The 15,705-nt window shown below is 37.7% G+C and overlaps 2 protein-coding genes across 2 annotated transcripts; both read left to right on the top strand.

The window, feature by feature from the left end:
• Positions 1–1,260: 1,260 nt before the first annotated feature.
• On the top strand, positions 1,261–4,292 carry stmn1b (stathmin 1b). Its single transcript, XM_032559617.1, has 5 exons — positions 1,261–1,362; positions 2,876–2,918; positions 3,180–3,352; positions 3,450–3,641; positions 3,731–4,292. The coding sequence occupies exons 2-5, from the start codon at positions 2,903–2,905 to the stop codon at positions 3,788–3,790; spliced, it is 441 nt and encodes a 146-aa protein (XP_032415508.1). The 5' UTR covers positions 1,261–1,362; positions 2,876–2,902; the 3' UTR covers positions 3,791–4,292.
• A 3,004-nt stretch (positions 4,293–7,296) lies between these two features.
• Positions 7,297–15,378, top strand: paqr7b (progestin and adipoQ receptor family member VII, b). Its single transcript, XM_032558822.1, has 2 exons — positions 7,297–7,480; positions 11,537–15,378. Exon 2 carries the CDS (start codon positions 11,550–11,552, stop codon positions 12,606–12,608), a length of 1,059 nt encoding a protein of 352 aa, XP_032414713.1. The 5' UTR covers positions 7,297–7,480; positions 11,537–11,549; the 3' UTR covers positions 12,609–15,378.
• The last annotated feature ends 327 nt before the right edge of the window (positions 15,379–15,705 follow it).

Genomic DNA, 15,705 nt, shown 5'->3' with positions numbered 1-15,705 from the left:
ACTTTGATCACCTATTTCAGGGATATTCCTATTCTTTCTCTCTTTCCTGTAACAAAGCACATATATAGTGCAAAAAAAGTTTCTTCTTTTAGCCTCTTAAGGTTTTTTATGTTGGGATTAGGAATTGTGACTTTTTATTAGATTTTGATCTTTTTTTCCTCCTATCAATACAGAAAATAATAAAACTTTGCTGAGAAGGAAGGATGTCATCAAGTAGATTTTCCAATAAATTAGTCTATTCTTGGTTGAAACAGTCTGGATCACATGTTCCACAGGAGACCAGCATATTTATAACCCTGTTAAGATGGGTGGTAAAACATCCAGACAGAATTACTCCACACAAAGTGACACATTATTCCATACGACCATTATCTATACCCACTTATGTGTGCATTGTTATGAGGGGGTTGGTGCACACCTCCAGCAGTTATTGGTAAGAGGCAATGTACAAACTAAACAGGTTGCAAGTCCATCATAGTGAAACAGAAACACACAAGACAAACAACCATGTTTGCACTCACTCAGAACTAAGGCAATTTAGCCAGAACAATTGATCAAAGTTTGGACTGCGGGACGAAGCTAGAGTACCTGAAAACAACGCCCACATCAATGTGTGAAATTCATGCAGAAAGATTCCTGGGCTGCAATTTGAACTCAGGACATTCTTGATGCAAAACCACAGCGCTATTGATTGTGCAATTGTGCAGTCCATATACATTTCTATCAGCAAATTATAATTATTTTTTAATATCATGGAATATATTTCTATTTTGTTACTTATATTAAAATTAATTCACTATGGCCCACAGTCTAAGATATAAACAATTAAAACTTACCTTACTTTGATTAAGGGCATAATTTCTTTTACAATTATATAACTAGTTGTTGCTGTGCATGCATAAACATACACCAGAATGACAGAGTGTCAAACAAAAATGAAGGTGCATCAAATATATAGCTTTGTTAATGTTATATAAATAAACCATGGGTCTGATTGCTGATTGTTATCGCTTTTTAAGCAGTACTAATCAGTACTCTTCGGTTAGTGGAACTCTTACTGACTCTGTATTTACTACTATAAGTTGAAGGGTTGTGTTTAACTTTTAGAAAAACATTTGAGCCATTTTTCCTCTCTCTCTTCAGGATGCCTGCCTGTATGCCTGGCCTTCTTCGCCTTCCTGCTGGCGCGCTCGCCTTTGCAACAGCCGCGGCGATTGGTTAATTTGGACCAATGAGACGCCCCTATCTATTCTGACGTTGACAACACAGAAGGTTTGTGCGCGAAGGTGCAGATGTTGGCGGTTTGAATAGAGGCACAAAGGTAGCAAGAGGTCCGCTCTTCAAGCCGAGCTGCACTTCACGGTGAGAACAATTGCTCTCATTGAGTTGTCTTCTCTGACTCTATGAGCGCCTAAGAAAGCTTTGGCAGCGACAAAGGTCGTTGTTGACTGTTTATTCAGTGTTCAGGGCTTTGAACAGAGTAGGTAAAGTCACTTTTTGGTACTAAGTAATAACTGTTATGGCCGTTGTTCACCAGCAGCCTTTCAGGATATGACAAAAAGTACTTTGAAAATTGCTTAAAACACTCTTTTTTTAATGTAATTGATTGTTAGTATCTAACCATATAAGGTAGGCAATGACTGAATTGACAAAAACGTTGTTTTTGTTTCTCTGTTATGAAAGCTCAATCTATGTTTTTACACGTGTAATTACACTATTGTGTTCAAATAATTGATTTTTTTTGTTGCTTTATGAATGATCCTTTTTTTCGGTCTCAAATCTATATATTTTAGGTATTGCAAATGCTCCCTCCAGCTTTTTTTTCTCTTTTAATAAACACAACAAAGACTAGTACAGCAGTTATGTTGCCCCTCCCCGCCATTTTTGCACAAATGAGTGTGCAGCCTCCCGCTGTGGGGACTCAGCTTTTAACCTGCCTTTCACTGCGGGGCAACTATGTGCAAACATTTAGCTAAAGGCTGTGGTACTGGAGAGGTACAGAACATGTTTTGACCCGGGTTTAATGTTATGCAGCAGCTGTATGTACAAAATTTTTTTAGTAGTTTGTCCAAATATGTGTGTATATATTTGTATGCAACTTTTCAAACTTGCATCTTCAAAATATTTGTCCAAATCGATGTTATTAACTAAATATTTATTTTATGAAGTAGTTGGATATTTCATCATCATTCACCTGCAAAGTTTCCCGATACAAATGATTAACATTAGTACTTTAGTTGTCTGATGGTTTGCTTGTGGTCACCTAAGTATTCTAAGTTATCTTTACAGACTTCCTGAGAAGTAGCACCACAGGGCTTTTACAGTTTATGTAAAAAAAAAAAAAAGAAGAAAGAAATTATGCAAATAAAATAAAATAAAAAAGTTTGTCCATTGACACTGGTTGAAACGTGGTTACTATTATGTTTAGTTTTTACTTAAAAGTTAGAGTTTTCTACCTTTGAAATAAAATAAAAAAAATTAAACTATTATAGTTGGAATATCAAGGGTATCGCTATCAGCAGTTAGCCTGCTCTCTTAGTATAACATTTAAAACAAAACCAGTGGATTGCAATATTCCCAAATGTAAGTTTGGATTTCATAACTAAATGACAAATAACTTATGTAATAAATAAATAACACCAATAATTCTTCTGAGTACTAGTAAAAGTAAACTCGGCATTACAAGTGCTACACTGCGCTCAGAACAATTGCAGATATGAGTCCAAAGTTAGAAAGGCTTGCATGCCTTGCAGTAAGATAAGAGCTTTCTGATTAAGATGTAGCTTTATTTCAAATGAAGTGTGTATTGTCCCAAATGCTTAGCTCCAAATGAATTGCAAGATTTTAACTTTCAGGTTTTTTTTGTCTTCTGCAGGAGATTAAAAGACAATCTTTCTGTAAAATGGCAAATTGTGATGGTAAGTGTAATCGACTTGCACTTGCATTTTTTTTAAGACCAGCATTTTCTAAAACATTTCTGTCTCCTTCGGTTTTCATGTCGGATCTGAATTTGGAAAACAAAGCAAATTAGTTCATACAGTTTGACTGAAAAAAAAAACGTTTTGATAATACATCATTTTAGAAAGTAAAACAAAATTTGTAATTGAAGTTTGCAATTGAAAAAGATGGGTTATAATTTGACTACAATTGAGTATTTAATGAGATTCCTGTTTTTACAGACATTCAAGTGAAGGAGCTGAACAAGCGCGCGTCGGGTCAGGCATTTGAGGTCATTCTGAGCCCCTCGACTCCTGATGCCAAAGTGGAGTTCCCGCTGTCCCCCAACAGGAAAAGGGAAACATCTCTTGATGAAATTAAGAAGAAATTGGAAGCTGCAGAGGGAAGGCGCAGGGTATCGTAAAACACAAATGGCTAATAGTACATCAAATAAACTTAGCTATCATACTGTGTTAACTTATGAGGAAGGACTTCGCTTGTCTACCTGTTAGAGTCAAGAAGCCGAAGTTCTGAAGCATTTGGCTGAGAAACGAGAGCACGAGAAGGAGGTCATCCAGAAGGCCATCGAGGAAAGCTGCAACTTCAGCAAGCAGGCGGAGGAGAAACTCAATCAGAAGATGGAGGCGAACAAAGAGAACCGCTCCGCCCGGATGGCAGCTCTCAACGAGAAATTCAAGGAGAAGGTCAGATCCTGATGCTTTCTTCTCATCTATAATTCCGTATAAAACTTACAAACTAACGTGATTGTTATTGTTTTTGAAATGTTTAACAGGACAAGAAGCTTCAGGAGGTGAGGAAGAACAAGGAGGCCATAAAAGAAACTGAGAACTAACCTGTTTCTGCTCTTAGTAGAGAGATAAGCTATCTGTCTGACAACCTCCTAAGATCTTAATGATGCTGGTTGTAATTATGCTCTAGACTTCTCTGGTTAGTTTTATATGTTGTCTGACTTTTTTTTTTCTGGAGTTCTGTTTGGCAGCTGACTATACTGTATTTTTTTTACATATAAAAACAACGGTTTGTAATAATTTAGTTGTTATATTTACCAATGTCAAAAACAAACAAAAAACTTAACAGGCTCTTCCAGACTGTTGATAATGTTGTATATCTGAACTGACTATATGATACAAGGGTTCAACCAACCAGATTCAATTCCAGTATTTTGGTTTGTGCAGGACTGTTGTTGTCTTTGACCTCACAAAACAAAATTTTTTTTATAAAATTTTATTTTTGTATTTTCTACCTTTCTTGGAACAGCAGACTATGGTGTAACATCTTCATGAAAGCTGAAAACTGTTACTTAACTGTTAATAAAGACTTTGACAATACTGACACCCTGTGGTCGTCATACCTTATTAAATGAATTTGTCTCCAAAATAGGGAGAGGAGAACTTTTTTAAAATGAATTATTTTGTTGTATTTTTATATTAATCAGAACTAAATAATTTTTTTATTCTTTCATGCTTAATTTTGACTTTATAGTCAGACTTAATATGTGTGTAAAAGCACATTCGCATCAATGGAAAAAGCTATATCATAAAAATGTTGACAAAGAAGATTTTACCTTGTATACCTCAATATTCCAAACAGAGTTTATGTAAACAGTTCAGTGTTTATGCAATTACTGGTGAGTTGCATTCTGTCATGATCATGAATTTTAACTTTCGCACAGATTTCCACCACTTTATAATAAAACTGACCGGACGTACTGAGAATTTATTTAGGTTGGACAAATCAAACTGAAAAAATAAAGTGGTTGGATTTTCAGCACCTGATGGCTGAAGCAATCTTCAGTCAAACTAAGCTAAACTCCAGGCTGACTGTTCAAGTACTTCTGGCAGATTATTAATTTAACATGTCATTGCATTGTGTTTACTGAACTGTGTGGTTGCTTGATTGTGTCTCTCCTGCAAAAGTTCTCTGAGACAAAGCTGTTTACACCAAGTATTACTGGTGAGGACATTGAGGTAAAACCTGAATGCCACTATCTGCAGTGTTGGGAAGGTAAGGAGTCTAGCTTGAGTTTTATAGGCTTGTTTACGTCTGTTAGGTTTTAGCACAGGCCTTCAGTCAGAGACACGCCTGTACCCCATTCTGGATTGGTTCCATGAGATTCCATCTGTTGCATAATTTTGCTCAATTTGATAAAATCTGTTTTCAGTTTTTTTCTTCAGCAATTTTACTTTTTTCTTCAGTGTTCTGATATGTACTGTGTTCAGTACTACAACATCCTACACATTTATTTCTACTCCTTACAAAAAAATGTTTAGAAATGTTCCAATATTTCAAATCAATTTCTCTCTTCAACTTGTTTTCTTAGTACACATGGCGACAGCTCTGCAGCGATGAACCGAAAATAGAACTTCAAAATCTGTGTCACTGTTGCTTGTCCATTATGATGTTTACTACTGCCAACTGATCAGCTCGATTTCTGTGCCTCTTAAGATGTTATCAACACATACTTAAAAACGAAAAATGCAAAATCCTGCTGCTTCAGACCATATTTAATTTCACACAGTTGTTTAAGAATTTGACAGTATAAGTGTGGACACGGTGTGTTTGCAGAAGTGGGTCAGTATTGCTGTGTTACTTCACCAACCTTCACACTGCAATGTGTTCAAAGAGACCGTTAGCATCATCAAACCACAGCAACGCCTCGTGATGTGACAAAACTTGCTTGCAGCCCATATTCCCCAAAAGTTTGATCATCCAGTGGACAGGCACCAGAAAGAGCATGTGTCCACTGTTCACACTGGACTCCCTGATCCAAGTGTGTAAGAAATATACACTGTGGAGGATTATTCAAACCCAGAAACAATAGGGATTTGTCAGTGAGAGGGACAGCAACAAAGGAAGCGTTGTTGCTCAATGCAAAACAAGGAAGATCACAGACCATAAAAGTGATTTCACCACAGCAACCAAGGAGAGACATTGCTTGTTTTGCTTACTTAATGATATTCACTGGGATCTGAAGTGACTGTAACCAATGCACATATGCTTGGATGTCGTGTTATAACCTCAACCTCAATGTATCTTATACATTAATGCTATAATAATGCATTGATGCTATAATAAATAAATTATATATATATATATATATATATATATATATATATATATATATATATATATATATATATATATATATATATACATACAGTACAGACCAAAGGTTTGGACACACCTTCTAATTCAATGGGTTTTCTTTATTTTCATGACTATTTATAAGGCAAGAAATCCCACTTATTAACCTGACAGGGCACACCTATGAAGTGAAAACCAGTTCAGGTGACTACCTCTTGAAGCTCATCAAGAAAATGCAGAGTGTGTGCAAAGCAGTAATCACAGCAAAAGGTTGCTACTTTGAAGAAACTAGAATATAAGGGGTATTTTCAGTTGTTTTACACTTTTCTGTTTAGTGCATATTTCCACATGTGTTATTCATAGTTTTGATGCCTTCAATGTGAATCTACAATGTCAATAGTCATGAAAATAAAGGAAACTCATTGAATTAAAAGGTGTGTCCAAACTTTTGGTCTGTACTGTATATATATATATACATATATATATATATATATATATATATATATATATATATATATATATATATATATATATATATATATATATATATATATATAAGGTTAAATGGACACCACTAGATAGATAGATAGATAGATAGATAGATAGATAGATAGATAGATAGATAGATAGATAGATAATCACAGTGACTTTAAGCATATATTATCAAGAGGGGGGGGGAGAGAGAGAGAGAGAGAGAGCGCGGTTGCTTCTCACTTTCTCACAGCTGAATGAGTTGACTTGAATTAGTGAAAGTGGTGTCCATTTAACCTTTGTTGTTGTGGGTGTTGGTTTCCAAGCAACAGTGAAAAAGAGACCAATCGCAATGGCTGCAGGTGAGACGTCCGCACGTGGAAACAGGAACAATGGCATGTGTAAAGTTCGGGGTTATGTAAAAACCTTAACGGTGATGCAAGTATAAGAAAACCATAATCTACACATATAGAGCGGTAGGAAACAAGATTCTAATTTTATATTTATAGATGATTGTTAAGCTGCATATAATATCTGCAAATGTCTTAAAATATGAAAGATTAAACGATAAGCAGTAAACAGATCAGCTGACTAAGATATATGCACTGACAGCTCGGTCCTCCCAGCACCCATTATGTGACAGAAATGCTGTGTGTCAGTGGAAGAATTTGTGTTATCAGTGCCTTGTCCTACACAGCCAAACGCAAGGCGGGATTGGTGGACACGATGATTTCTAATGCCAGAAAGAGCAGCAAGCGTACATGCTGATTGGTCAGAAAAGCAATCCGTCAGAGCGCGTTGGTTTCCTCCTCAGCAGCCGAGCTGCAGCCCGCTGCTGCTGCTGCTGTAGTGACGGTTGTCTCCTGCCAGTCCGGCCCATCAAATAATGATATCCATGCTCTGCGCGGCTCTAATTGTTCCATCGACGGGTACATCTGACACCTCGTACTGACTCTGCCCCGCACAGGTAGGTGCTTCCTGTACGCGCTTAGCTGCTCTGTGAAAATGAAAGGCATCTCGCTGCTGTAATATAGATGGCACGCCGTAAGAGAAGCGCCTCGAAGGCAGAACCCGGGCAGGTTTTTTTTTTTTTTTTTTTTTTTTTCCGCCTTTCAGCGGATACCTTGGCTTTATTAAGCTCAGTGAAGGTTTCATGCGATCGGAGATAACAGCAAGCGGACGGTTCATTGTAGATACAGTTGCGGGTTTATTTTCAATCTCTCTAAATTAGAAAATTGCCCCGCGGATCAGGTGCATATGAGCCTAACACGGTTCCCAGCAGCAACAGGCCCATTTAGGCCCGGTTTTAATTCGCACACAACCACACAAACCCGTCTTATTTTCCTTAGTCGACTTTGTTTTTCGTCTTCATCCATAAATATTTGAAAGGATGTCAGGGCTCACTGGACGCCGAAGGGCGTGGACCTGGGATGGAGCTATGTTACGTAATGCCCCATTCATCTCTCACGCCTCTCCTCCTCATCCTCAGCACATGTTCATCCCACAGTGTCTGATCTGCCTCAGCTCCCTGCCCTCCCCACAGCGCAGGGCAGGAAAGTACAGGAGCTCATGGCACCGATTACATGTGTTTCTAATATACAGATAGTATAGAATAAAGATATTTAGTGGTGAAAAAATGCTAAACATCAAATAGGAACACGTAGAGTCTATGTATATGCTTTCCTTTTTTTTTTTGCATCAAGGCAGCATATTTCTATATCTATATATATAAATGTGTGCATGTGTGTGTTTATGTATTGTGGACTTTTAATGAATAAAACAAATGAGCAAATATCCTTTGTTGTTCCACATTAGGGACACTCAGGTGTACCAGCAGCAAGTTAAAGGTAAATTGAAGTATGCATATTCAAACTAACATAAAATACAAGAAAATAGGTCAAAGTTTCATCATAATAAAAAACTAATAATACTGTACAGTTTCTGAAAATAGCACTCTCAGATCAAAATAAATTTTCAACTGAGTAGGGTTATTTTAAAATAACGGTACAAGATGTGCATTTTTGTGCATAGAAAACAACAGCAGACTATGAGAAGTAGTCAAAAGCTTATAAAATGCTCATAATTACATTGGACAGGGGTTTATACAGAAGCTGATGATTATCTAAACAGGAAATGGACGTTGAAGCTGTCACTGGTTGCTGCAGCTTTCTTAGCATTGAGATCTGAAGATTTGTTTTACCTCCCTTACCATCTTGTGTGTGGTGGAAAGATAAATATGGTTGCTCGTCTAGTCTAGTTTCTAAAAGGGGGTTGATTTTAAACGTTTTAATTGTTGCTCTGGCCATATATGCAAATTTAGGCAAATCCCTATTTCTTGACTTACGGAGGATGCGCACACAACAAGAGCCTTACTTAAATTGCATCTTCTTTCATTTTTTTCTATTTTGAAGCAGTTCAAAGGGAAATGTCATATTGTGATGCAGGGAAACAAATCCATAAAAACCAATATTAAGTAATTACATTGCAATAAGGCCTGTAAATGTGGATGCCGCTCTAACGTTGGATGTGACTTAATATCGGTGAATTCCAAACACTGACACAAGAAGTAAAACTTAAAGGTTTGGCTTGACTGCAGCCCTCTACTAGAAAGAAACAGACGTAAACAAAAATGTTCATTCCTTATAAGAGCCCTGCTTACCTTTGTAGCATGGCAGACCACAGGACATGCGGGTTTTGTGTCAAACCTGTCTGACAACAATCATCTTACATAAGTATAAATAAGTTTGAAATAATTAGTAATTTATTTCCAAATGGTGCTTTTTAAATACTACATTTGATGTCATAGAAGATTAGAATATTATGATCAGGCCAATAACAATGCAGAGGTTTATTGGGCTTAATGCTACATGCTTAATGTTGATTTTCAAAAGGAACATTTAATGTAGCAAACACACCTCATATGAGCACATTTTTTAATTTACTCACATCTACCTGTAGTTAAAGTAAAACTTATGAGGATATAATTTGTGTGGCCACAGTGGGAGAAAACTCAATAACACTGTCCCATTTTGAGGACCATGTCAATTTCCTTTACTGCAACAGTTCATTATTAAACAGAGTCTTTACTTACAGTTTATGAAGCAATTAGAAAAAACAGAGTAAGTAGTCAGGTGGGTCTATAGAATTTCACAAACATGGGAAATAAGAATGAGCTGACTAAGCATTGTTCATTTCTAAACGTATAGAGTTTGATTGCTTTTCTGCTTCCAAATAAGTAAAAATGAAAAGTTAATTACAGACTGCTCTTTTACATTGTGCACGTTTTGGAAATTAATGCCACTGGTAGTGTACAACAAGAAACACTGGTTGTTCATAGCTTCAAAATATTCAAATAAAATGAAAAGTTTTGTTTTTTGATCAAAAAGAGATTAATCAAAAGCTAGTACAGTGACACAGAGCAAACATGTGTGTAACTGCAGACTTTTTATGGTTCAACTAAAAGCAACTTTCTTATCTTTACTCAGGTCAGTTTGCAGTCGGTCTGTGGTAAACTGAGAACAGCCATGCAGTCAACCTGCTGTCGTTCCTACACTGATGGCTTCTATAAAAACAAATCTTATGCAAACACACCCAGTAGTTATGGATGCAAGGGAAAATTTATGGATTAGAAAATGCACATGACCAAACTGAAGACCAGCCTTCAACAGTAATGCAACACTTGTATGTAAATAAGGGCAATATGGGATCAACCCAGTTCACCTTGACAGGTTACAACTCTGTCGTAAAAGGACAGCAGCAAAAATAATATTTTAGGTTCTAAATCAGTTTCAGAACGATATATTGAACATTAAAGATGTCTTGTGCTTTGGGATTTTTTGCAGTTTTAGTTTAACAGCTGGAGCTATGTCCCTGAAAATCTTTTTAATTCCTCTCCATTGTCTCAGTCTAGAGATTTTGTCCTAGCAGCAGAACCTGCTGAGTGAAATCAAGTTTGTTAGCCGAGTTCATCCTTTCCAGTTGCTGACAGCTAACAAATGCGGGATTGAACAAACCTCATTTATTACGCATTTATTAATAAATGTGTTTTAAGGGGGGAGGATTAAGAATAATAATTTGGGCTGATTCACCTTTAGTTAGGTTATGCCAACAACCTCTGACCAGTGTAAGATCTGCTTCCTTCAAATATTGCCACCAGAATATCTTAACCAGTGGTTCCCAAAGTGTGGGGCGCGCCCCCGATGGGGGACGGGGGGCGCAGTGCCATTGCAGGGGGTCGCAGGAAGCGGTATGGATTAAAAAACAAAACATTACACAAAAGTGTTTCACTGTAAAGATGGCTTGTAGTGTGTTTTGTTGCAACCTGAAGTGTGAAATAAATTTCAGTGGAGTTTAAAAACAAAATATGTGTATAGGTTTATGTCTGGTTGATGTGTGTGCCCAGTTGATTTTTTTTTCTTTTTGGGGGGGATTTTATTGTAAATTTGTATTGTATTGTATTGGCTGTAAAGGGCTTTAAAGATCAATTTAAAGATCTGAAGCAGATGCTAACTTTTGTAGCAGCTAGCAGTTAGCCAGTTGTAGTTTTTTCACAGTGAAAAACTTCCTTTTTGTCTGCTACTCTTTTTTTTTGGGGGGTCAGGTACCAAAATTCTACCACACAAACGGTTAAAAGGACAGACAACTTCTTCAATGCTTGTGCAACGTAATGTTGCCTGATGTGTTGTCTTTAGTACCCGACTCTGTCAACACAACTGACCAATAACTCAAAGGCTGGCTCTTCTCCTACTTCAAAATGACTTTGATGCAGGGCATCAAGTAAAAGCACTCACCATTGGCCCATAATAATAGCCTGGACAGGAAGAGCATACCACACAGAGCTTTTCGAGAAAGATTTCACTTAGACAAGGAGTATTATGTCATTTTCATGTTGCAACTTGAGGATTACCAAATAAATTTTACTTAATATCGCTGTGCTCTGCATAAAGGCACAAATACACACACATAGAAACGTCCTCTTTGACAGATTCAAATGTTCATTGCTTCTTTTCTCCTTCCCCTCTAGTCTCCTGGTTGCAATGGCCACGGTAGTGATGGAGCAGATTGGCCGGCTTTTTATCAATGCCCAGCAGCTCCGGCAGATCCCTCAGCTGCTCGAGTCGGCCTTTCCGACGCTGCCTTGCACTGTGAAGATTTCTGATGTCCCAAGGGTGTTCCGCGAGCGCCACATCCTCACAGGCTACAGGCAGACGGACCAAAGCTGGCGGTACTACTTTCTCACCCTCTTCCAGAGGCACAATGAGACCCTCAATGTGTGGACCCACCTGCTGGCAGCCCTCATCATCCTTGTGAAGTGCCAGGAGATCTCAGAAACGGTGGATTTTCTGCGTGATCCTCATGCCCAGCCCCTCTTCATTGTCCTCCTAGCAGCCTTCACCTACCTCTCCTTTAGTGCCCTTGCCCACCTCCTCTCTGCCAAATCAGAGCTCTCATACTACACCTTCTACTTCCTCGACTATGTCGGGGTGTCCGTCTACCAATACGGGAGTGCTCTGGCGCACTACTACTATGCTATAGAGAAGGAGTGGCACAGTTCAGTGCAGGGCTTCTTTCTGCACACTGCTGCTTTTTTGGCTTGGCTCACTTGCTTTGGGTGCTGCTATGGCAAATACGCAAGGCACGACCTGCCCAAGTTTGCCCACAAGCTCCTCCAAGTGGTGCCGTCGGCGTTGGCTTACTGCTTAGACATCAGCCCCGTGGTCCACCGCATCTACAGCTGTTACTGGGGAGGCTGCTCCGACCCAATAGTGTGGTACCACATCTACCACGTGATCTTCTTCTTAATCAGCGCCTACTTCTTTTGCTGCCCACACCCAGAGAGTCTGCTCCCTGGGAAGTGTGACTTCTTTGGGCAGGGCCACCAGATCTTCCACGTGCTGGTGGTGGTGTGCACCCTGATGCAGATTGAAGCACTGCGAACTGACTTCACAGAGCGCCGCCCGCTCTATGAGCGTCTCCACGGAGACCTCGCCCACGACGCCGTGGCACTCTTCATTTTCACCACCTGCTGCTGTGCTCTCACCGCGTTTTACGTGCGTAACCGTGTGCGTGCCTCCCTCTACGAGAAGAAGGAGTGAGGATGGAGTTCGTCCAAAAGCAAGGAGGGTTAATTTATTTTACTCTGTAGTGACGGTTTTAAAATAATTAACATGTTTTTGTCTATGAGAAATATTGGTTTGTGACAGTGACTTTTGCTTATTTCTTCTGCCAAACTACAGTAAAGTAACGTGACTGAGGATGTGGCATGCAGTGAGGAAGCTGGGACTGTGTTGGTAGCCATGCAAATTCTACTCAGCTGTTTTATATTAACATGCGAAAACTGTTATTTTATAGAGGTGAGTAGATACATTGAAGAGTGTTTTAAAATGCCCTTTGAACTGTGTTCTGTATAAGCTACCTGCCTTAATCAGATTGTAGCATTTTAAGTTATGCAAACAGTTCAATCAAAATTCATAGGCTGGAATCTAATAGTTTCAAGCCAATATCCTTTTTCCTGCAGATTTTACTCAGCCTTTTATTATAAAAGCAGGTATATTTGTCATTAATGGATAGTCTTGACTTTTTGAAGTGAGGTTATATAAAGTTATTATAAGTAATAATTTCCTTACCTGACTGACCATGAGTTTGTAGAAAGAAATAACTAATCTTCAGCGCAGTGGTAGGGTAACAGCTGGTCTGATGGAAGGCCATGCAATGAAACAGGTTTAGAAATCTAAACTTCTTAGTATTTTTAGTCTAAACTAAAAATACTACTACCAGAGTAAAAATGTGGAGAAAAAAAATATCCCTGGACAAATGTGGATTAAGAGATTTAGTGGATGATGTAGAGAATTCAAGCTGATTTTTGAAACCGAATCTCAAAAATGGATCAATCCTCTTTAAGTCAAATATAATATTCTTGATATACATATATGCTGACGTTCTATCTTAGTCTGAGCTGAGCAGTGATTTGCTTTTCATACTGGTCATCAACTAGTCAGAAGCAGATCTAGGGTGACTTCATAGTAGGGTTGCAAAATATCAGAAAAACACGCTGAAGTCCCCAAATACGGCATTAATGATTTATGATTAATCCACATGTTTCTGGATTTCTTCATAAATGTTCTTATTCAGCATCTTCAGCAGCTGAAGGTATAAATCAAGTATGGGCACAGAGGATGAAGGTTACAGAAACTATTATCTAAAATAACTTCATAGAACCTCTGTTAAAAAAAATGAAAACTATCTGTATCGTTTTTTCAGGCAATGCTTGGCAAAAATCTTTAGCATAATTTAGGACATTTTAATAAGCTGTTTGAAAGCCACTTCTTGAATTTAAATAAGCCAACAATATTTATTTGGTGACCTTCTTTGAAAATGAGACTGGTACTCTGTATTGGTTCAGTGATGGATCACTGGAGTCTTTTTCGTTGTGTAACAAATATAATTCATGTTGTTTTTTGATCTAAGGGCTGAAGTGTCAGCCTTCGCCTCACATCCCATGATGTCAGTGCTTTGCGTGCATGTTTTTAATTAGTGACGGTGATGAGAGTTGAGCCACAAATGCCAAGTCTGAGTTGGAATGTTGAAGTTTTAGATTGGAGTTTTTTTTGCTTTCTCTTTTGTTTCTGTCTTTTTTTATGTGCCTCTACGCATGTCCTTTGGTACATACTGTGGATGTTAAGTGTGTGAATGTCAATGAAAGCTTAGCCTTGCACTTTTTTTCTTACCTTGTAAATAAGTTGTACTTCTCTCTAGAGAACATTGTCTCATTTTTACTACATCTCTCACACAATTCAGAGCAGGTTTTGTTTTCTAATGGAGTATATCGCATTCATATTTTTGTCAGACTTTATTGGTACTAATACATTGTTTCATAATGCTGTTTTGTTACTTTGAAGAAGACATTTATTGTCTTCAGAGTCCTTGGTTGACTTTTGTCATGAGACTTTCTCACATGGCTTTACAACAAATGTCACTTGGATTTTTGTCATAAAATCTCAAATGTCAGAGATGATCAATATTCATTACCTCGCTCTCTGTTCACAACCGTGTTTAATGTGCCAATCAATCTGTTATTACTTCAGTGATGACGGTACTACTGAGAAATGACTAATCTGAATTTTTGTCTCGGCCTACGATGCTGTTATTGGTGAAGTTTAAGCATCACAGTCCAAAACTGTGAAACTCGGAACGTTAATTATGGCATTTTCTAACTTGGTCTCGTTATGCACTGCCTGAATCAACATTGTACATAACTGTAACTGACAGTGCTGGCTATGTTTACATGCATGAAAACTGTATTTCTTCTGGTTTTGCGTGGCTTCTCTGAAATGATGTGATGCAAAAAAAAAAAAAAAAAAAACTTGAGGAGAAAGACTGGATTCCAGTTCAGTTGCAGTGAAAAGGTGAACTAGTGAACAGCGGGATTCAGGCTGTCTTCACGCAGTCTAATGCTTTACTGAAAGATGTCTTTATAGGCAAATGATTTCCTGTTGGTAAATGATGTCTGTAAACATCTCACCAGCCCTACTTGTATAGTAGCATAAGGACCAAAGCAGCGTCTAGGCATTTAACTTTATATCCTCTGTGAATTATTAAAAAGGAGAGGGAACAGCTGTAGAGCTCATAGCAGCATGGATAATCTCATAGATTATCCTAGTTGTATGGTGACAAACTGTTATGAATATGGCCAGTATTCTCTGTTCATATGTATGTAAACATAGCCTCAGATGACACTTAAAGTTTCTCTTTATTCTTTTCAAAAAAGCAGGGTCAGAGGGATCAGAATGGTTTCTGTCTCTAACAATATCTGTAACTGTACTAATATGATGTGCTATTTAAAAAAAAAATAAAGTGTTACTGTAACTCAAAGAGTAATGTGGTTTTTTTTCCTTGTTTTTTTTTTGACAACGCATCAATTTGGAGCTGTTTTTTTAAAAAAGAAATTTAAACAACTTAAGTATGTACATTTAAGTTAAATATATATGCCACTGGTAGATTTAAAGTTCAAATTATTTTTTTATTTATTGTTTACAATTAGACGAGACTTTCTCAAAAACAAGCATCAAAGAAATGTTTCTTTTAAGATATTCTCTGATGGGTAATTTTGTGCATTATTTTTAGAGTATATGTCTCTTTGAATCAATTATTTCTTTCTCAACTTTTCTCAACCTGTTTTAATAATTTCTTTCT

This window comes from Xiphophorus hellerii, chromosome 3 (genome assembly GCF_003331165.1).
Source record: "Xiphophorus hellerii strain 12219 chromosome 3, Xiphophorus_hellerii-4.1, whole genome shotgun sequence".
Lineage (NCBI taxonomy): Eukaryota > Metazoa > Chordata > Actinopteri > Cyprinodontiformes > Poeciliidae > Xiphophorus > Xiphophorus hellerii.
Note: the sequence above shows the minus strand (reverse complement) of the source record. Positions and strands in the feature narration are given on the sequence as shown.

Excerpts from the sequence above, each read along its gene's own strand:
- stmn1b (XM_032559617.1), top strand. Across the intron at positions 3,353-3,449 it reads CTGCAGAGGGAAGGCGCAGG|AGTCAAGAAGCCGAAGTTCT; the intron begins GTATCGTAAAAC and ends TCTACCTGTTAG. Across the intron at positions 3,642-3,730 it reads ACGAGAAATTCAAGGAGAAG|GACAAGAAGCTTCAGGAGGT; the intron begins GTCAGATCCTGA and ends AATGTTTAACAG.
- paqr7b (XM_032558822.1), top strand. The coding sequence starts at position 11,550 with ATGGCCACGGTAGTGATGGAGCAGATTGGCCGGCTTTTTATCAATGCC.